Source organism: Gopherus flavomarginatus, chromosome 3, assembly GCF_025201925.1.
Source record: "Gopherus flavomarginatus isolate rGopFla2 chromosome 3, rGopFla2.mat.asm, whole genome shotgun sequence".
Lineage (NCBI taxonomy): Eukaryota > Metazoa > Chordata > Testudines > Testudinidae > Gopherus > Gopherus flavomarginatus.
Genome location: NC_066619.1, coordinates 15772881 through 15796075, shown reverse-complemented (window position 1 = coordinate 15796075; position 23195 = coordinate 15772881). Strand labels below are relative to the sequence as shown.

Here is a 23195-nt window from a genome sequence, read left to right as displayed (position 1 = left end):
AAATAACAGTAATAATCTAGCATTCAGAAAAACAAAAATGCCAAGAATGAGAGTGCAAACTCTTTTTGAATGCGAATGCAAACCATGTCAACGCCCCCCCTCCAAAAAAAAAAAAAATTCTCTCCAGCTACCCCTAACAGCAGCATCTCCCTGAGAAATATCCTCTCGATTTAATCTCCATGAGCAATCACTTCCTTGGTGCACTGTGTCTTGATCACTTTTTTAAAAAGATCATGGATGTCTTGGTTGAATGTGATGTGAATTCTATACACTTCCCCTGCCCGCTCTGCTCCTCTCCCTCCAGAGTTCAGAAATTTAAAAAAAAAAAAAAAACAGCTTTTGGAAACCCGAGCTGTTGTTTGCGCAACACAATCACTTTTTTTTTAAAGCGACTGGGTGTCTAGACGCCCACGTGATTGGGGGCCGGGGCTGGGCAGCGATACTGCGCACTGCGAGTCACCGAGGCAAAGCAGCGAGGAGGCGGGGGAGGAGGAGGCTGTTGGCTGGCTAGAGAGAAGAGCTGGCGGATGGCAGCAGCAGCAGCAGCCCAGACGCAGAGGCACAGAGACCATGGGCACTGCTAGGTAATAGCCACCTCCATTTGGACCCCCCCCTCCTCTTCGCAGGCCACCCCCTCCAAAGGACAAGGAACTCCCCCCTCTCTCCTAGGGGAAGAAAGAAGGTGTGCGTGGGGGAGACAGGATCGTCTGCACTGAGATCACTCTGAAGGAAGAAGGGAGTGGAAAAAAGGAGGGGAAGGAGGGAGAGAAAAGCAAAGCAAACCAGGCGAGCCAAGCGAAAGGAGCTGCTTTTTTTTTTTTTTTTCCTCCTTCTTCTGCTGTGTGTGCTGGTAGCCGATGCAAAGGCTGCCCTGGAGGAGGGGAGCTGCAGCCAGAAGAGAAGGACGAAGAGCTAAAGGCTGCCCTAGCATTTACTAGAGAGAGAGCGAGACAGCAGAGAGACTGGGGGGGCTGGTGATCATTTCAGCTCCTGTCAGTATAGGATCATCCCCTGTCACTTCTCACCCGTCCGTCGCATTTATTTTTTAAGGGCTGGGTGGGAGGAGAGGTGGGGGCAACTGTATTTTTTTAAAAAACTGTCCCTAGCTCCTGGTCTTGCTGAAAGACAGGCAGACAGAGGGAGCGGATCAAGCCTTTTGGAAGGAAAGACAGACTCCTCACCTTTTTAAATACATAGATCTGCATTAGCAACCGCCTCGAGGATTTTTGCGTGGATTAAAATCTTTGATAAGAAGGGGGAAAAAAGCATCAGGACGAGCTGGGCTTTTTTTTTTTTTTTAAAGGATGTAACACTCTTGGATGCATTTTTATTTTTAAAAACATTTTGATTATTAATTCAAACGTCCAAATTTTAGGGTTTTTTTTTTAAATGCTACGTTATTTTGGCTCTTTTAAAAAAAACCTTCCCTATGTTATAGAAATTCCTTTTTTCCCAATCCCCCCCCAAACCCTTTTTTGATGGAATCTGTGGATATGTTATTACTAAGGAAATAGTTTTTGGTGTTTTTAAAAAATCTTGTGCCTTCGTTTTGCAACAAAAAAAATTGGGGGGTGGGGAAGACCTTTATTATTTCTTTTTCTTTTTTATTTAAAACAGTCATCCTCGACTGAAACCAAATGTGATCTAAAGGTTTTGCAATCGCTTTGACAGACCGGCAACGCGAGAAGATCTGTTATTCCCTTATCTGTTTTTGGGGCATGTTTTCTGCAATTCTTCTGTTACACTGAACATTGATTCCCCCTTCTCCCCCATGTCTTTCAGTTATATTTTTCCCAGTTCTTATATAGAGGTGGAAAATTCTAAATATAAATTGTAAGATTTTCAGTGGATTTTTGGAAGGATTTAAGAGAGACAGAGGAAAACCCCCAACCCTTTAAGAGACTGGCATATGTTACAGATTGCTTTGGCTCTTCCACCACCACCACCACCAACAACCCTCCTCCCTACTGCATCCCTATCATTTCAGGCTGCTTGTGTTTGCTGCCTGGACTCGGATCCCGGATTCTTCATGATTTGCGGACGACATGCTCGTTTTTTAGCCGGGAAACCTTCTTCTCGTCCCGCATGTTCAGGACCAAACGATCGGTGCTCGTCCGGCGACTCTGGAGGAGCCGTGCGCCCGGCGGCGGGGAGGAAGAGGAAGGTGAGCCCGGTGAAACAGCAGCGGACAGCCGGGCGCATGGCGCTGGAGGCGGCCGGGGCTGCTGCATGGGCAAGTCGGGGAAAATCACCAAGGCTCACCTCGGCTCGGAGGCGGAATTGAAAGCGCTGACCCACGCGGTCCTGAAGAGGCTGAAGGAGAAACAACTGGAGGTGCTCTTGCAAGCGGTGGAGTCCAGAGGGGGCGCGCGGACCTCCTGCCTCCTCCTGCCCGGCAAGGTGGACTCCAAGCTGGGTCAGCATTGGTACTCTCTCCCTTTGCTGCTGTGTAAAGTATTCAGGTGGCCAGATCTCAGGCATTGCTCGGAAGTGAAGCGGTTATGTTGCTGTGAATCTTATGGAAAAACTCACCCGGAGCTGGTCTGCTGCAATCCCCACCACCTCAGCAGGCTCTGTGAACTAGGTATGGCTTCAGGCACACACAAACTCCAGGGGTGGTGTGGGTGGGTTGGGGGGCGAACGGGGGGGGACTGTTGTATGAACAGAAAACCGGAGAGAGAGAGTACAAAATTGGTTCTTAGGATGGTCCGATGATCAATTATATTGTCTGTGTTTGTGGCACACATAAGGGCCGAGGCTTCCCACTTTTACTCCGGCAACATTCCCACGTAATCCTATGGAAGTGTTGTCTGAGTTAGGGTTGCAGTTTGTGCCTGCCTCTCTTCTGGCACGGCGGGTTTTCTTTTTTGTCAACGCCGTGTGTGAATCCATACCTGCAGTAAAACAAAGATGTGGTTCACTACTGTATTTGTGGAGAAGGCTGTGTACAAAAAGGGAAATGTGTAGGTGCCTTGAACCCTTCAAATGATATTCAGAAGATAATTTTGCCTTATGCAGGGCTGATGTTTTGCAGAGAGGTCCCAGGGAACAATCCTAATCTAGGTCTGCTTTGCTTTAGAAAATGAACCCCTTGAGCTAATGTTTAACAGAATTTCCAGCCAGTCTGGGATTTATAAAGCAGCCCAACACTGGAAGTTAGTGGTTCACAAATCCTCCACCACCCCTTAACAAGAGAACGCATAATTTATGGGTTCCAGTTTGTCCGATGCAAGCATGCTTCCCTCTCCTGCAGTCGGCAGACTTCGCTTTCCAAATAAGACCCAGAAAAGTTTCCCAGCGTTTGATCCGCTAGTGGCCAAAAAGAAAAAGGAAAGTTTTCAAATGCCATTTTCTTTTGTTAATGGAAATGGGTTTCTTTTTGGCACGTTTAACTCCGATGTTACCTACCCGATAGCCTAAAAGAGCGATCCCTGACTTGCATTCCACCCCCCGCCCGTGTTTAAACGTTGCAATTACTTGTAAACTTTGCTTAGTTGGTGTAGAATAGAAATCATCCAGTTCTGAGTAGTGGCTGGGGTTGTGGGAGGGGGAGAGAGAGAGGTAAACGGCAGCACTTGATTTTTTTTTTCTTGCCATTTCTTTTTTCCCTTTTTTGTGAAATGTTAAATGTGTGTGCAGCTAGCAAGGATTATCTGGCAGTCTGGATCAGTTGGTGATTTCCAGTGCTGGAGTGTTTTAGCCGAGCCAAGGAGGCCCTGATCAGACAGCCAGAGTAGCAGATAGCAGGGAGACTGGCGCCAGGCGGCCCCTTTTGTTTATCTGACAGCTAAATATCAAGGCAATCACCGCCTAGCTGCCCTGCCTCCAACCCCCAGAGCTAAGACAAACAGTTTTGCTAAAAGAATGCCACTGTTATCATAAGTTCCTATCTTTTTTTCTCATGGCTCTGCCTTTATTTTCTCTGTGCTTTTCTAATTCCAGAGTCTCCCCCTCCACCCTACTCCAGATATCCAATGGATTTTCTCAAACCAACTGGTAAGTAGACCTTTAAAAGTAGGCTACTGTCTTCAGATAAAAAGGGAAAACATGCCTTTCTCAGGGGGAATGTCTCCCTTCCTTTGTTATAATTCTTACGCATTTCATTTTTTGGCTGTTTCTGTGGGATTTTTGCCCCTTTGCCACCCCAATGATTTAGTGTATGATTTGGCTAAGAAAATCTCTAGTTTTAAAACCCAGAACTATAGTAGGTAGTCCATTTACATTGTTGCCTTTTCTAGATGTACTTGTACCAAGTAACTTGAACACTCAGGATGGGCATGCACATAAAAATAACGTGAGTCAGTAGGTTTTGCCAACGGTGCTTCGTGAATATCTGCAAGAAATATAAAGTCGTCCTTATTCAGTTTACAATTGTAGGTAGTAAATGGAGAATGCATGACTTGTCAGCTCACTGTATTTGAATTCTAATGAACTTAGATTGGTACAAGGTACAGCAAAGGGTTCTAGGAACATAAATTTTTGCTGAATAAGGATACAAATAAGCGTTGGCAAATGTGGTTGTAGAAATCTTCCGTTTACAAAAAAATAATCTGTAATTAAGCATTACCAAATTAAAAATATATGGAGGGGAGCTAAAAGTTTCTAACACAGCTCTTCATGCGTCTTGCTTGTAATTGAATGGCATTGTGCCAGGGCAGAAGCCCATTTGAGGCTGGCACCAAGCTCTGTTGCGGTTGTCTGCATAAACTTCTGGTTGGCAGCAAGCTCGCCCTGTGTTAGATAAATAGGACTGGCACTGTGGAAGGAGACAGGTTTAGCGAAAATCGGAAATGGGGATGAAATCAGGGCGGTGCAGAGCTCCACCAAGCCTCTTCATATCTTTCTGAAGATGAATGAATGGATCTAAAGTGTTGATTATACCATAGTTGTCTTTCTGGTTGTGTCCTAAAGTCATGCACCACCATATGTAAACTTAGTACTTTACTTTTAAAAAGGGAGTTTAAAATAGCTTTGTTCCTGGGTTTGTTCCAGTTTCAGGGCAGTTTTTCTAAAATAGCTGATTTTCTAAAATTATTGCTATTCAGTTTGTTGGAGTTGGCTGGTTTCTGAAGTTCAAGAAATGCTAAAACCCCGAGGGGCTTGCTTGATAGGTTTCACTTTTCTTTTTAAAGTGTCTTTCAGTAAATGCTATTAAAAGTGTGTGTGTGTGAGGGGGGGTACTGTAAGTTATGAGGATATTTTAGAAACCTGGGAAATGGGCACAGGGCACCATCCAGATGATGAGTGTCTCTTGTGATGTCAACTCCCATTGAAGTTAAGGTACCTAGCACCTCATAGGAAAGTACTTAGTGTCTTCAGTACTGGACCCTTTTAACCAGGTTCATTTTATCCACTGTAAACTCTGATTAACATAAGGAGTTTTCTCTTGCCAAGTGGAAACAGGCACAGCTGCTTAATAAATGAATGGGTTACAAAGCATATAAGATTTTGCTTGAGCATTAAAGAACACTAGACAAATGTTCACTAATTAATGAGGAGATATCCGTGCTATTATAGCCTACTTCCCTTACAAGTGCTTTACTTTACTAGTTGCTTTGACTTTAAAAGATTGTTTCTTTACACAGACAAAGAGTCTTCTGAGTAGTAAAGAATTTTGCTATTCGAGAAAGAGAAATGAATAACAGAATGGTCCCATAGAAACTTCACATGCTTAGATTTGCATATGTAATTTCCCCCTGATAATGATTTTTTGCATAGGGCATAAACTAATTTGTAAAGTGTTCAGGAGGATAACAGCCAACCTAAAGCTATAGGAAAGAAGGGTTAATGATTGCCTTCAGCTTCCTGGAAAGATGTTAGGATAAATCTGTTAGCAGGGTTTAAATATCCAATCTACCTTTGCCAGGACCTCATTTTCAGTTAGTGGAGTGATATATTTATTCATTAGCAAGTGTTGACATAAGGTAGCAAAATGTGTGTAAACAGAAAAGCCGCAGAACATGAATGTGCCATTTCGAAAGGAAAAGTTCTTCGGATCAGCCAATAGGAAGTGATTAATGCTGCCAATCGGAAACTCAGAAACAACTGGTTACTCACCAAAAAGTTTAATTAAAAAAAAAAATCCGTTTGGCAGTTGAACTCTGAATAATGTAATACATGGAACAATGACAGAGACAAACAGAAGTCTATAAGTCTGTCATTGCAGGTGGTTGTTACAACTACTGGCTTCTTTTTTTTTTTTTTTCTTTTGCTTCCTCTTTCATCAAAGCTGTTGTGGAGAGAATGAGATGGAGAACTTAATGTCTGTATCATTGCTGCCTCCTGTGGCAGACAGAACGGTGCTGGGATCCTAGGTGTCCCACATTCCTATATTTCCAAGTGTTGTGTCAAATATTATTTGCATTAGTCTGGTTAAGTGAGAGAGAGGAATATTAGCTTACAATGGAAGGATGTTCGGTCTGAACCATTTTAAGCAAGGAGGAGTCCTGTCCTCACTGTTCACCACCTTTGGGAAAATAAGAACAGAATATTGTAGACTGTCCAGGCATGGCAAAGCCATTTTACTAGCACAGTTAAAACGTTAGCAAAGATCTTTCCACTTACACGTTGACAATCTAGAAGAACTATCTGCAGCTGCTGCTAAGGAGAAGTGTATCTAACGGTAACCTGGACATCTCACATTGGCATGAAGCATGGTAGTACCAGTAATAATACTTATGCACTTCTGGCTAGGTCCTGCAATCCTTCACACAAACACAATTCCAACACAAGTGAGGGGGACTAATGCATGAGGAGGGGTTGCAGGATCAGGCCTTTACCTAGCGCCGCTTACGCAAGTATCTAAAAGCTTTAATAAACATGAATGAAGTTTCCTAGCTCCCCTGTAAATTAGCTTATTAATGCAAAATCTGTACAGATGGGTCAGCTAAGAGTCAGGAACGTTAGGTAACTTAGCCAAGGCCACACAGAACGTCTCTAACAAATCTGGGAACAGACTCCAAGATGACATGCAGATTTGCTGTGATTTAAATGTTTTTCACTATTTCTTTTAGACCAGTGGTCCCCAACCTTTTCGTCTGGCGAGTGCCAGATGAAGAACCGTGGCGGTAGTCGAGCATCTGCCAAAATGCCGCCGAATTTCTGCGGCATTTTGGCGGCGACGCCTCTCGATGATGTCGCTTGTCGGCAGCAAGCAGCGTCATCAAGAGACGTCGCCGCTGAAATGCTGCAGAAATTTGGCAGCAACGCCTCTTGATGACGCCGTTTGTCAGCGACAAGCAGCGTCATTGAGAGGCGTCGCTGCCGAAATGCTATAGAAATTTGGCGGCATTTCAGCAGATGCTCGATTGCTGGCCAGGATGCAGGCGCATTTAGATGCAGGCACGGCTTTGGGACCCCTGTCTTGTCCTTATTAAGAGCCTGAATCTTTCCCATTAGCTTCAGTGGTAGTGTTATCTGGGTTAGGACTGCAGATTCAGACCCCAAATGAAAATGCTCACTGGGGATGGGAGGTTGTCAGAGATGTCTTTGACTGATCAGGTATGCAGAATTTTAGAGGCAATGTGATGGGGGTTCAGTAGAATGAACTCTAAAATAGAGAGGCCGACATACTGTTTATCTAAAAAACCCCAGTTGCTGTTCCATGCTCATGAGCTTTAGCAGAGTGAAATGCATGTCCATAGTTTGCATCCATGAGCTGGGTAACCATGACTCTTTTCCAAAAGCTATCACCTGTGCTTGGGTATTGGTGGTCCCGCGTGCATGTTACTACTCGGAATGCTCTTCTGGCTCATAGCTAATTCATACTAGTTCTGGTGTTTGAGTTTGTGAAGGTGGCTGGGCCCGCGATTTAACAGTGTGTATTAAAAGGTCCTATCCCTTTTCTCTTATTTCCTTTCACTTGCACAAAGGCTGTGTGTCAGGCCGACCTGTCTTTACTGGCTGAGGCTGGCTGGGTATGTTCCCTCTGGAGGCTGTCACAGAGGTCTTACAAGAGCAATATGAATTGCTTTCCCCCAACTTCCCCTAGGGGGTGAGCATGACCGAATTCCGGGGTAATTTAGCTCTGGCTCTAACTCTGCACCTCCCTCCCCTCTCCATGAGAGAGTATATAATCTGGGCACCAGACTGGATGGTCGTCCACTGACTTCTGTTTGCAGGGGAGAGTTAGGATCTCTCCTGTGTCTGTCACCTGCATATTAGGATGCAAAAAACTACTCAGGCTTAGCATCTAAGGCCCGTGGATTGCTCGTGGTCCTCAAGTGTTGTTGATTTTAATGGGAATTGAAGGTGTAGCAGGAGACACTGCACACCTCTCAGGGCTAGTCATTACACTGTTGATGTGAAGAGCATGATTTAATGTCCTTTGGAAATAGCTCACTTTACAAAGAAATCTGGGATGAAAGGGCTAACATGTAGCAACTTCAAATGAACGACTCAGTCTTGGAGTATTTCACTGGTATCAAAAAAATATTTTAAAATGACAGTGCTCCATTCCAGCCAGAAAGCTTGGATGAGGCCTGGATGATGCTAAGCATGCAAGGCTCAACTGGCCAAGGGTTAACGCAAGGAACAGGAAAGGATCATCATGCCTTTTTGCATTGCCTATGCCTGCTGGGGTGTAAGAGGGAGCATCAGCAGTGCATTCAGTAATGGCTTATTCTAAAGCGAGGCCCGTGACCCAGCACTGTTCTCAGTTTAAATGAATTGATAAAAGGAATTTTCTATTGGATATTAGGGAGTGGGATCAATTGATGTCTGGAGAGGGACCCAATCAGTGGGCAAAGCTATGCTCAGGCAAAAGTCCAGGCTTTAGGGAGGGTCTGAATAAGGCGTGATTTCTAATGTACAACCTTGATGAAGAAACAGAGAGCTGTTCTTTGTGTTTGAATTCAAAGTGTAGGGTTACTTTATCTCCACAGCAATTTTATGGTGAGGATTGTGTTTTTTTAAGTTAGAAGAAGTGGACATATTGCTATGACAGTCTCCTGCGGTCTTGAGGAGTAGATCCCATCTTGCTCTCGGGTCAAATATAACCAGATTCTTCTGCTAGCAATGCAGAGACATTTTTAAGTAACTTGGGATCTATTCCTCAAGACTGCAGGAGACTGTCATAGCAATATGTCCACTTCATCAAGGTTGCACATTAGAAATCAGGCGTTAATTGATCCCACTGCCTAATATCCAATAGAAAATTCCTTTTATCAATTCACGTAGAGGCAGATTGGAGCTGGATATGAAGCACTAGGTCTGCAGTACAAACCAGTACCATATTTTTGACATCTGCATTCAGAAAGGTGTGAATGTGTTGAGGGAAAGCATCAGCAAAAGCATTTGAGAGTGATCTCAAGGGAAAGATACGAGGGAGTCATCTGTTCAGATATGCAAGTGGACAGGGTTAAAAAAAAGCATATTTCCTTAAAATATAGAAAAAAAAGTCAAAAACATTTAGAAAGTGTATAGTGTACAGTATTTCACAAGTAAGTCCATTTCCTGTCTCCCTATTGTTTTCAGTTTGATTAAGTGTATCCTGTTAAACTGTATATTCCTGTTATGGATTATACTTTACTCTGATAACATGAGATTATACCTACACACATGTTTTTTCGTTAGGTTTTCAGTAGTGAGTGCTTGGGGGAAAAAATGTGGGGGACAAAAAACTCTAGCCATTTGGTGCTGTGGCCCTTGCTTTAAGAGATGGTTTGTAGCTGAAATGATGATGCAATTTAGGGTGCCCTAATTTTGCGTAACCAATTGCGGCAACTTGCCAGCAGCCTGAGGGTTGCATGTACACTTAGATTTTTTTCTTGACTGCAAATGCCTTCAACCACAGTATTTCCTTATGTTTGCATCTTCCCTGAGAGATGATTAAAAATTGCATGTGTGGGTTTGTCTGCAGTAAAAAGGTTGGTCAATGTTGACCTCATGCTGCCATTACAGAAAGGGGGAAGTTTTTGGACACCAGGGGGCCAAACTTTGCCCCTCCCTGAATTGAACACTTCTAAATGTCAAGAGGAATAGCTAATGAGACAGATTCCTTTCATCATAAAAGTCCCTTCAGTGGTGCATGGAAAGAATTTGGTCCAGGCAGGCCTTTTTGGTGCATACACAACACGCTGGGGAAGCCAAGTAATTTCCAGTCAGTGGAAGGGAAAATGTATACGAGTTCTTAATGAAACTAGCAAAAAAGACAGGAACAAAGGAGTAAAGTTGACATTGGACTATTTGTGACAAAAGTGGAGTATTTTTTTCTCTCTTTCAAGTTTAATATTTCCACCTGGCCAACCTAGTTGTGTACTAGATTCAAAGTACAAAGCAGCCGTTTAAACTCTTTCGGAGCTCAAAAGATGGGAGACCTGATTTCATTAAGCTGTGACTTGGACAAAAAGATTATGTAATTTTTGCATGCACTGAGTAATGATTAAGTGGTAATGTAGAGTTTAGACAAGGGTGATGAGTATAGGGCGGATATATGATGAGGAATGGCAGTGTCTGTGCAGACAATTAGTAATAGATTCCTGTTGAACATTTTGGAATGTGTGTTCTGTTCTTGACATTGTTTACAGGGTGCTAAGAAACTAACGTATACTAATTTCTTATTTTTTTCCTCTGCTGCAGCAGATTGTCCAGACTCTGTGCCTTCCTCCACTGAAACAGGGGGAACTAATTGTCTAGCCCCTGGGGGGCTTTCAGGTAAGACATTATCCGTGGTATGCGTTACTCACTCAGGACTCTTTACTCCTAGTGCACCTAAAGCTCCTTTTGGTTTTAGGCTGTGAATGAAGTAAGAATGATGCTGGGACAGTGTAAGATTACAGGTCACTTAGGCTGGAATTTTCAAAGGGAGAATTAGGTTCCCAGTGCCCACTCATTTTCAGCAAGAATTGGGCACCTGGGGATGAACGGATGGATGGACCCTGTGGGGAAAATTGAAATTTGGTGATGGTTCACTACAGGGTATAGATTATTTATGGAGAAGTGAGCAGGTGAATTACAACTGTATCCTTATTGAAAAATTCAAGGTCAGTCCCAGCCCATGCCTTATTTACACAGGTGGTCCCTTTGGTTTCAGTGGGGCTAATTGTATAGATAAGGAGAACAGTATTTGACTGGTGGTCTTGAATCTTTGTGGGTTTCTGTTTGGTTAGCATAACTAGTTTCTGCACAGCCTTCTGGCTACAGTACATTCAATAATGGCATCAGTGGCGTGTACAGTATTATACCCTTACATGAGGACAGCTGATCTCGTAGGTGTTTTCCATTCCAGCCATTGTGTTCTTGTATGATACTAGGCAATGGTTGCCTGCATCCTGTCTAGAATAGGTTAGCAATCAGCTGAGAAATATTAGGGCAATTGTATATACATTTTATATACTATAGTGTATTTCCTTCTGCATGAGATTAGCCAGGTGGATAGAGAGGGCACATGGGAGCCCATGCACAACGAGCAGGTATGTACAGTATGGCTCTCAGATCTGGGGAACATGGTAGGGTGGCTGGCTAGTAACATGGCATGATCTGGGGAGATCTGTTGTGGTGTCTCTGCACAAGGATTGCTGTGTTGAGGGGAGAACATTTGACTGCCCCTTCTGTACAAGTGCATGAAAGGACATTACCCATTGTCCTGTTCTCAGCACCCATCAGACCTTTTTCACCTGATTTTCAGAGGTGCTGTGTCTCCACAGCTGGGCACTTCAATGAGAGCTGCAAATCAGGCCTTCCACAGGTATAATACATTTTTCACCTCCTTCCTTTCCCCACTACAGCTTTGCCTTTCAAGAGGCATGGCTGAGTCCTAAATGCAGTTACTAATACTATGGCTTGTATTGTGATCACCAACCATAATTCGTCGGAAAATTCATACCTGCGTGGCCTAGTGTAGGTTGGAAGATACTTTCCTCTGCCAGTGAGTCTCAGTGATTTATGATTTGTGGAGCGTTTACTCAGTTCATTTCCCTGTGATGGGAATTTTAGAAATATATAGGTTGCTGGTTACTGCTGGTGTGTGTGTGTCTTCCTTCTCTCCAGGAATTGCATTTGGTGTGGATGTCTTTAAGTGAGTCTTGTTTGTTTTTCTTTCAGTGTAATATATACCCTGCCTGTTATTTGAGAGGGAAGCATGTTGTTTGTTCAAAGGCCCTAATGAGAATTAATCAAAGAAAGGGGGAGAAGGGCAACTTGTGGTTGGTCTCTTTTTTTTTTTTTTTTTTTTTTTGCTATTGGTGGCTGTAACTTTAGGGAATGGGGGGGTAAGGGTTAGAGAAGGGAGACTGGAAAGAGAACAGAAACAAGAAGTAAAACAACACAATAAGGATGTTAGATCATTATTTTTTTCCTCGTGAAATATGTGGGGTGGGTGGGGAAGGATTGAGTTCCACAGGATACCACATGAAATAAGTAAAGGAAGTACTAGCTTTTAAAGGAGGGCTTTCTGAAAGGTTTGTGTTATTGATAACATCTCGTCTGTCTAGTCTGCTCCTGAAGGGACGGAGGGAGGTGGGGGTTTGGGCTGCAGGAAATAACATAACTTGCCTATGAATGCCTTCTTAAGGAGTTTGCTATGGAAGTTTAATTTCATAGCACAGCAAGAACTGGCAAAGCTACTCTACATGGGAAAGGTTTGTTAATATATTCTCTCTCACAGCTTCCGGAAGAAGGCACTGTTCCTTTTGGGGTGGTTTTTATTTTTTTATTTTTTGGGGGGTCTTGGGTTATCAAAAGTTTTCCAAACCTTTCCCAAAATAGGGGAAACTTTGACGATCATTATCCACTCTTTCCCCCCACCAGTGTAATTGTAGCCATTTAGTTTAATGAGGAGCCGATAGGAGTGTTGACTCACGAAGGGATACGGTTAGCTACACAAACCATGAAACAAAGCCGAATGCCTCCACATGAAAGAGCATTTGCTTTGAATTTGCTCTGATTTACTGGCAACTCAGTTCCACACACAGAAATGCAGCTCTGAAAATTCCCAACTGGAGAGACCCAGTCAAGCAAGGAAAATAAACCGCACTTTGCAGCAGCTCTCTAAAGCTAACTTTCCCTTTTCTTTTTCCACAAACTTTGGTAGCAGAGCAGTGTATTTGAACAGGGCTTTAATGAGCTATTGTCAAGGTGCACTTGGAGTGTTTTATTTCTGTCTGAAGGGGAAAAGCTGTATCTTATCTCCATTTAAACAGACAGTTGTGTCAGATGCCATACATAAAGCTCATCTTGTTTTCACTCTTTAGAACTGGTGAGTTATCTGGTGAGTTGCTTTATGACTTTATCCCAAAAGGATGTTTCACTGGATTAAAAAAAGCCCCAAATTGACGCACATCTAATTAGATTGTTCTGATTGTCCAACTGCACAGCATTGGGATTGAATGGATAAGGATTGTGCTTTGGCCCCAAAGGCCCTAACATGAGGAGTCACTCTGGCCACCACTGAGGAGCAGCCACCTCTGGGGTGGAAATTGGCAGCTGTTAAACAGTGCTCAGTCACACTGTACACAGCAGTTGCAGAACAGGAAAATGAAAACTGAACCAGTTGAAGGTTAAAAGGTGGGATATAGGAAGGCGGAAATGCAGTTGCTACAGATGAAATTTAAGAATTGGGCCAGGACCCTGCGCTTAACATCCCTATTTCTGGGGAGTGGGGGCGCTGCCGTGGCATTTTTAGAGGCTGGGGTGTTGCAAGAACGATAATAAAACAGAAGCATTAAAAAAAGCTCATCCAGTCCTCCCGAAGAATGCTGAAAGCTGGATCCTTTCTTTTAAGGCGTCTCAGTTTCAGCTATGGAATATATATTTCATTCTTCTTCAGGAGGCAGAGGGCAATTTCATGGATGAATGGCAGAGGTACCAGGGTAGCAGAGCTGAAAGGATGTGGGAGGGTGACCAGTCTGGAATGATGAGGGTAATATACTAAGAGCTTCTACAAGTGTTTTCCCCTTGAAATAACCAATCTGAGCCTCTCTTTCACTTGCTCTGTTTTCTGTTTTTCTTCCTGGCCTAGGCTGTGCTGCAGTGAGCCAGCTTAATGAATGGGGCTCAGTTCAGGGTGGGAGGAAGGTCGGGAGCCTGGAGCCAGGGACTTGATTCTTTTGGCAGGGGAAGAAAAAAAAAAAAGGAGCTGAATGTGAAAACGTAATCCCATGAGGGTCCTCACAAAGGAACTAGTTCCTCCTGAAATGCACAGAGGTGACCTTTAATTCACTGGTGCTGCCCTTTCATGTTGTATGTGGCACTTTAAAAGGAGCAAGCCCAAGAGTGGGGTGTAGGCGAGGTTTGGGAAAGGGGAGGAGGGAACTCTGACAGCACAGCCCTACTAAACCGCTGGGACCTAGTTAACTTTGTTTAAAAATATATATATATTTCCAAAGGTTAAAATCCGAACAGAGAAGCCCATGGAGCCTACATGCGGCTTGGCTCAATTTTAGTGCAGTAATGCATTACTCCCAAGGAAAAACACGCTAGTCTTCTCTCTCTCTCCCAACTCAGTCACTCTCTTTCTCCCTCTCCTTTTAGTCTCTGTCTCTTGTTTTGTTTTGGTTTGTTTTTTGTTTGTTTTGCCTCTTTCCTTTGCTGACTTTCTCTGGCCCAGTTCAGTATTCGTTGCTTAAGAAATCTCCCACCGGACTCGGAGATGTTCCTGTCTGTGCAGTTCTGAACTGGACCTTCTTTCTTTTAAACTACACCAGTTAACAAAAACATACTATAGATAAAAAGGAAAATAATTTCCTTAAATAACGGGGGCCAGGCTGTTTTTCAAATGTATCAGTTCTTCTTCAGGAGATGTGTAGTTTGTGATTGTGCTTCAGTTTCTAACAAACAGGCTACAGTCACATAGCTCAGCGTCTGCTCAAAAAGAGAAGTCCTCAAAGGGCCTCAGAACTGCCACTTCATGTGTGAAATATGATGAGCTGGCTTGTGCCCTGATCATCATTGCTTTTTGTTAAGGAGTATTAATAAACTATCAGACTCGATGGGTTACACAGATTGCAGTCCAAATGGAGGTGTCTTTGATGACATATGCTAATTTTGGACTGGATCTAGAGACTGTGGAAGTCGATGGGAGTGTTGTTTGTTGTCTTTCTGGGGTTTGGGATCAGGCCCTTGATGCGTGAAAACTCCTTGGATTGTGCTATTGAGACCTTCCATCAGGCTGTTCTGAAAGGCAGGCACATAACACTGTTGTAGCTTAAAAGAAGCGTAACCTCTTTTCATTCTGAATTAACGCTTACTTTTGTTTAAGACAGAAGCTGAAGTGACAGGAAGCAACATAGAGAAAATTGACAGTGCTTTTTAATCCCCATTCCCTCACCCTTTCACCTCAAAACCTCATCTTATTTTAATAGAACACTTTAATTCAAGTTTGATTCATCTTTACTACAAAAGCTCCAATGTGCAGCTGACTGACATTTCATTATGAAATAGCGGATGGGCCTGGAATGTTTCACTATGACTTTGATCCCTTCTGGTATCTGTGTCAGCCTAGGAGAAGCACCTTTTTTAAATCTAGAACTATTCACAATAGAAGCACGATTATTTGGCTGGATCTACAGTCCTGTCCCATCCCCTGCCACCCCCCCCTGCCAATTAGATGAGAGTAGCAGGGTTCTGAAGAGTTGTCTGGAGAAATCCTGACTATGCCCCCCCTCCTCTTCCCTCAAGCACACAGTTTATAACTGCCCATGAAATGCCTTTATTTACAAATTGGCATCCTATTATAATCAGAAATTGAGAAATCTTCCTGTGTAAGTGGGATTGCATATTTGTCTCTGGGATAAACAATAAATTGTGATTTAAAGAAAAAAAAGTAATTTATGCTCAGTTTATTTGAGCACATGCACTCTTTCTGTTTTAAATCTCACAGTGCATTGCAAATTTTCCTTAGCACTACTGAGGGCACTAGCTTGTTCTTGTGTATTAAATAGCTTACCTAAAAACTCGCTCCCGTGCTCAAAAGGACAAGGTTATCAGGGGTTAATGCTAAGATGACAGCATTGAAGTCTTTGGAGCAAACCAGGCCGCCTGCCAGACTAGGAGCCTTGCAGCCTCACACATCATCTGACCATGGCAGAATGTAGCCAGGCCAGTGAAGTGGAGTGAGACTGGGACTTGGCAAGGTCTCCATGTAACTTTTGGCCTCTGACACTCCATTCTAGCTCCTCCTTGTGTTAGACCCTTTCTTCCATAAGCAGGCTGGGCTTTTTAAGGCGGAATCTCATCAGGCAGAGGAAATGGGAACAGAGCTGAGTAGCAAAGTTTATGGGGGAATAGAATGTGTATGTGCTTGTGCGTGCCTGCATGACCCTTGTTTATGGATTTTGACTATATGTGCTATCAGTTTTATCTCAGTGAAATTCTATAGGGGTATTCCAGAAGAATCTCCATTTAAAATTGTGCCTTGAAAACAACTAACAATAAAAAAAAAATGAAATGCAGTCAGAGTGGGCTTTTCTCAGGTGTTTGGGGGAAAACATTCCCTATGTCAGACTTCCCTCTTGTTAAGCAAAATTAGTTTCATTTCAGCAAAGGAGAATACATTACTGCTGTCTGCTGCAGCTATTTCCAATGCATGCAGTTCAAACTGCAGTTTTATTTTTTCAAGACTATTGTGTTTTAAGTGTTTTCACTGCTGCTGACTAATGATTTTCTGAGCCATTATTTCTGTACAACAATCTGACAGTTTAGGGGAAAATAATACATGTTAAAGTTTAGCGCCAGTGATGTGAGTGTGTGTTCATCTGTGTGTTTGTCTTCAATTAACTCAGATGGGTATTCTCCTGCAGAATAAAATGTACCGCCTGAATGTGGTGGGAAACCCGATAATTTGGGACTTTTAAAACTAGACAGGATAAAAAGATTAGTAAATGCCCCATAGGAAGCAATCCTGTATTGTCAGGTAGCTCGACTAAAGCTTTTCCATCTATGATCCTTTAACTGTTACACTGCAGGAACAAATAGCATTAACCACATGCATTTATCTAATAGTGGGAGATTTAAAAAAAAGAGACAGAGAGATGATGTTGCTTCTGCACGTGGGTGCTGAGAATGCAACCAATGGGTGATCTTAAATACATCCTACAGGAAGGGGTAGGTGGGGAGAATGGCCAGTGAGTGGCATAGTGGTAGATACAGGAGCCCTGTCCCTAAATCCCTCTGCACGCTGGGGTTCCCCACTCAGTTTCGGTGGGGTCTGAGAAATCCTGTCCCACTTCCTGTCCCTTCTCGAGCAAAATTGGTGGGTCACGGTGGAGGTGTGCAGTAGTGAAGGAGGTGAGATTTGACCCCAAGTACAGAAATTTAAGACCCAGATTTTCAGAAGTGTCCATTGCTTTTGGATGTCTCCAGATTTTCAGGGTCTAACTTGAGACATCCAGGCCTGTTTTCTCAGAGGTGCTGAGCATCCACAACTCCTTTTTACTTCATTTGGAGTTGTGGGGGCTCAGCATTTCTGAACATCAGGCCCAAGGTATCTCAAGTCGGTGTCTGAAACTGAGGCAACCGGAGCTAGTGGACACTTCTGAAAATGTGCTTGTGGCTTACGTGTTTCAGCTCTAAGGGCTTTCTTCATGAGCGATCAATACAGCAAAAAGGATACGTTCTGTATCAGCTCTCCCTGAAGAAGACACCTTACCACAGACAGTTCTTCCTGACTGTATCCTCTGCTGCACGTATTTCAGACATTCACATGTTCGTTCCATTACACTGAACTGTGCGGCCTGACCTGCTCCTCACAGCCTGTCGCTTGACCATTAACTAAGGTTATTGCAGGGTTATCAGCCCTCCATATCAGCTCCACAGCCATTCTGACTCCTGAAGGCTTGGAGAGAAACTGATATTGACCTCTCTCTCCCTTTGACCAAATGGGGGGCCGGTCAGTCTTATCTGCTATGTGACAGGGTGGTTTCAAAAGATGAATGTGGAATTCCTGCTGGTGCCTTGTGTAGTGACCTCGGAGTGAGGTGTGTAAAAGAATACGGTAACGGGCCACTCAGAGGTCACTGCCAGCTGTACCATCTTTCTTAAGTAGGATTGAATGACCCGCGCAGCAGCCTGGCTGCCTGCCTACTGTCACAAAGTAGCTTCCTTTCCAGTTTATTTTGAGCTCTAAGATATTATTAACTCCTGATACACAGTCTGGATTTAGTTGTAACACACAAAGAAAGCAAAGTTCAAGTTTGCCTTCTTCACTTTTTACCTAAATATCTTTTGTTTCTCTCGCCCTCCCCTCTCCTCTTTGTGCATAGGCTGTTTGCTACGGGCTTGTTTAACATGGAAACTGGGGAATAAGGTATGTTATGGCTGCTGTTGAGGAATCATGTAGTATAAACAAGAATATGGCCCAATCTTGTGTGGTGCTGAGGTCTGTGGGAAAGGAGCATCGGCGCCTCGCAGGATTTCCGGCCTTTGGCTTTTGATTACACTTTTTAAATCGATGATGTCTTGGGTATAGTCTTGAAATGTTGTTGGCTGTTGAGTTGTAGGGAATGGTGGAGTGACCTCATTACCAGTAATCAGGTGTCTCCTCCTGCCGGTATAGGCCCGTTTGCAAGAAAATCCAAACAAGGATTTCACTGCAGAGATTCTCCCTCATTGTCCAGTGGAGGATGGGGTGAAGGGTTTGTCCACCTGCTCCTTCAACGTCGTAAATCCCAGTGGATCTACAGGATGCCAGGGTCATCTGGGTAAAGGCCTTCTACCCCTTCAGTGACTCTGGCCCCAGGCAACCTGTTCTCAACTCCTTGGATTCTCTACTGGTGACCCTGACAGGTGGTAGTGGCAGGGGAAATCTTTGGTAAAGTTAAACCTGGGACTGTATTAACTTGTGTAACTAACTACCACTGGAGTGGGGGATAGCCAGTGATCATCCCACCTACCCGGACTCCAACCTTTTCTCCACGGGGACTCTGGAGAGCACAAAGAGCTTTGCACGTGGTTTGAGGGGGGCAGGGAATGGTGCCATGGAGATGCCAGACTGCTTCCTTCTCCAGTCCCACATTCAGGAGAGAGCTGTGTGCAAAATAGTTCTACATGAGTTCGATCTATCCCGAAGTTTGTAATATCTAGGTTCCCTGAGAACACTGGCCCACATCCTGGTAGGGTTGACTCAGCTCTTCGTTCTTCTGAGCTCCATTTAGAGAGTTTTGAAGGAGAGTTCTCTGTGGATGAGACCAGAAAAATATGCCCCTGTGTCCTTGACCAAAATACATATTCTACCTCTGGGGTGGTGCTCTTGTGACAGGTGGTTATTGCTGTTGTATTCTAGACTGCCTGCAATTCAGTGTGATACAGGAAGATGGTAGCACCACAGTAATTAATGTTGAGATGGGGGTCGTTCATCAGGCATGTTTCATTCAGTGATCAAGATTCAGCTCAGAGTGCAGGTCAGCTTCCAACAGCAAAGGCCCACAAAGAAGCAGAATATAGTAACTCCTCACTTAACGTTGTAATTATGTTCCTGAAAAATGTGATTTTAAGCGAAACGATGTTAAGTGAATCCAATTTCCCCATAAGAATTAATGTAAATGAGGGGGTTAGATTCCAGGGGAACTTTTTTCACCAGACAAAAGACTATATTATATACACACACACAGTATAAGTTTTAAACAAACAATTTAATACTGGTACACAGTAGTGATGGTTGTGAAGCTTGGTTGAGGTGGAGGAGTCAGAGGGTGGGATATTTCCCTTACTGCTAAATGATGAACTAGCAATTGGATGAGCCCTCAAGGGTTAACTCTCTCTCTCCCTCTACAAGGCAGCGGGAATGGAGGGAGATATGCACATGTCCCCCTTTAAGTATACTGCCTTGTTAATTAGATCAGCTTGCTGAGACCACAGCTGCTTCAAGCTCCCTCCTGCCTGAGCCCTGGTGTGTCCCCCCTGCTCTATGGAAGATGGGGTAAGCGGGGAGCAGGGGGGAGGGGACACCCTGACATTAGCCCTCCCTCTTCCTCTCCCTCTCCCCCCAGCAAGCGGAAGTCTCGGGGAGCAGCTCCAAGGCAGAGGGCAGGAGCAGGGATAGAGACAGCTGCAATTGCTAGCCTGCTGGGCAGCTGCTGCACAGGGAACTTAGAGGAGCAGTGAGCTGATAGGGGGGCTGCTGGTCCACCCTGGTTCCAAGTCCAGACCAGCTAGCTGCAACGGGCTGCTCTTCCAGTGGACAAAGCAGGCAGCTGCCAAATGATGTTAGAAGGGAGCATTGCGTAACTTTAAACGAGCATGTTCCCTAATTGATCAGCAATGTAACAAAACAGCGTTAACTGGGACGACTTTAAGAGAGGAGTTACTGTACCTCTCCCTCTGGGTGTATCTTGGCTTAGGAGGGAAAGACTGGCGAAGAGAGGCATAATTCATACCCCCATATACCAGCTTTGGTTGGTCTAGTCTTATGGTTGGTCTAGCCCAGAGCTTAATTTCTGCCAGTACTGAGCCCCGGCATCTCTGGGCGTGGCAGTTCATAGTCCCGGCATCTCTGGGCTTGCCGCTTCAGTTATGAAAATAAAAAAAATTGCTTGAGCACTGGCACTTTATTGCTTGAGTCCCTGCACCTCTTCCTACAAATTAAGCACTGCTTTTGCCTCAAAGTGCTGTACCCAGTCGGAGAACCATTTTCTGCAGAGTTGTTTTGGGTAGGAGTTTAAATATGTGATGATAACTTTCACCCTGTTAATTAACAGGAAACATTGGGACAAGACAGGAAATTGCATCATTTTTTATGAGGAAAGAGCCAAGAAAAAAATAGAAAGAAAAGAAAACATAGTTATTAATGAAAGGAGAGAAGAGGGGAAGGAAAACAAAAGGAAAGGAAAACAAAAAAGAACCCTTTTCCCCCAGTGATCAGAAAGTTCTTGCGGTGCCCGAGTTTCAGAGAGAGGCTTGTTGGAGTACTCTGTTTTATTTTTATTATGTTGAAAAATACTTTAATAGCAGGGTCACCTTTGCTTGAACGCTAAAAACTCAGCCTCGTTGCTCAATTTATTGAAGAATCTTTTCATAACTTTTCTCAGCTTCCTTCCCCAAACTGCCAGGCCGAGGAAGCTCTTGGCTTGGAAGCTAATTTTGGTTTGGCTGCTTAGCCCTCAAAATTGGTCCCCACCCAGTGTCATTATCTTGGTTTTAACTTGCAAAAAAAAAAGAGCGAAACTTTATAAGAGTTTGCACAGCCCTTCCTTTACCCTTTTAATCTTGCTGCACAAAAAGCATTGCAGCTTCAGCTTCCTAAATGCTGTGTCCTTAGCATTTGCACTTCAAATCTGCGCTGTTTTCCTTATTTTAAATAACATCAAACCATTACACCTTTTTGAAAAGTTCGTTGGGAGTCCTCTCTGAGATCTTCCTAGTGCATTAACTAAGACAAAAAATGAATGCCTTTTAGAGCTGGCTTGGTGGAGCTGACTTCAGCTGTTCGCATGTTTGTGAAGAGCCAGTACAAGTCAGGCCTTCCTTTAATAAAAATAAAAATAAAAAAAAATGTGGCTCATAGGGGGCTGATGATATTCTGGCTTTGATCCTGCAAGTCCTTGGGTTGTCATCTTCCAGACACAAGTGTGAATGGAGGCACAGGCTTCAATGCTAGGTATTGTCCTCTAAACTGAGTGTTTGTCTCTGTTCCCCCTGCATGTCTGCTGCCTTAACTTGCAAGTGCTCAAGGTGAAAGGGTTGGGATCTGGGTAGTGAATGAGCACCTCTGAGGAGATACAGGTCAAGCCACCCTTCCCCATGCTGATCAGGCTCTGAGCTCTGACTCCAGATGTAATTTGGTTGCCATGCTCTCACTGATGCAGAATTGGCTTCCCTGTGCACTCCCTCTCCCATTGAACTCTTTTTGCCTTGTTCTTACACACACACACACTCACACTCTGCACCTGTGCTATACAGGGCCAAGCTCTCCACACACACGCAGTGAGTGACATGCTGATAGCGATGACTGTAAATTGGTTGGGATGACACATTGCTGGGTGTGAGGGTGCCATTGTGTCTAATTTTACTCACCTCCCAATTTCATATGCATCAGTAGGACTTTTGGCTAGACTGATATCACTTCCATTGATTGCCTACGCACAAAGCTGCAACCTAACTAGTTCACTGAGTTATCTTATTGTTATTCAAATAGAGGCTATTACAGGAGAGGAGGAGCTCATTCCTGGCTTCTTCTTGTTTCGTTTTGTTTTCATAACACAATGAGAGCCTCGGGTTGTAATTGTCAGTGTATAAAGCATTGCTGAGAATTCAGCCAGGGTGACTTGTCAAAACACAACACTGACGCCAGAGCAGTGATGCAGGCAGGTTGAATGCAGGCCGAAGTGGTTTTGCAGGAGAGCTTTGTTGTCGACTTATTTTTTTATTTAATCTGTTGGCACAATTCTGAAACATCAACTTCAGTTTAATCCCTTGTGTCATCTTGTTTCAGTTCGGCCGGTGTATATGTGTGTGTGTGTGTGTGAATATAGTTCTCCATATATGCAATTACTCCTATCAAGCCTCTCTAGAAAGCAGCATGTTAAACACTGTGGGAGCTGGGTAGATATAGTTTATTCAGGTATGTCCTCAGGAGCCTTTGTGTCTCCGTGGTTGGTTGATAAATTGCAGGCCCACAGAAAAATAATGCTGATTTTTCCGAGGATTTTTGCTAATAAAGAGGGAAGGCATATTTTGTCTTAAATTAATGCTTCCAAACTGCTCACATTGGAGAACATTCAAAATATTATGTGTATGTACATACATGTACATCATAAGCAAATATGGGACTAAGAATAGTAATCTTCTTTTGGTGGTAAAGATGTTGTTTGTAGAGTGTCGCTGCCAGAGTAGGTTAAATGAGAGCTAACTTTTAGAAGTGAGCAGTATGCCAGCATTCAATGGAGTAAAATAACTTGGAGCCTTCCGTTCTCATCATGCCTTTTTAAGGCAGACCTCCCATCACCATGGATCTGGTCAGCCCTTACCATCTTTTAAAAGCATACAAAGACACCTGGTGTTACCAGTGCTGTCATAATAAAATGTTCATTAGCTTCTGAAGCAACCTTATTTATGCCTGACAAACCCAGGTGCTGGGGAGGTGGTGAATGTTTCAAACAGTCTTCACTTTATAATTGGTAAAGTTGGCTCTGGACTGAATGACTTTAAGTGATGAAACTGATGCCTTTAATTTATAGATACTAAAATTCCAGAGCATTGCTGCTCAGTGTGAGAGTCTTTCCAAGTTGGATAATGTATAGTGTAGTCTAATGGACAACCCAGTG

General features: G+C 43.7%; 1 protein-coding gene across 2 annotated transcripts in view; it reads left to right on the top strand.

Moving 5' to 3' along the window:
* Positions 1–489: 489 nt before the first annotated feature.
* Positions 490–23195, top strand: part of SMAD7 (SMAD family member 7) — a 42630-nt gene continuing 19924 nt past the window's right edge. Inside the window, exons 1-3 of one of the 2 annotated variants that reach the window (XM_050944756.1) lie at positions 490–2584; positions 3943–3996; positions 10582–10653. In XM_050944756.1, the coding sequence (XP_050800713.1) occupies positions 2086–2584; positions 3943–3996; positions 10582–10653 (625 nt within the window). In that variant the 5' untranslated portion in view covers positions 490–2085. Of the gene's footprint in view, positions 2585–3942; positions 3997–10578; positions 10654–23195 lie in introns of both variants that reach the window. The other variant, XM_050944755.1, reaches the window with a different exon arrangement.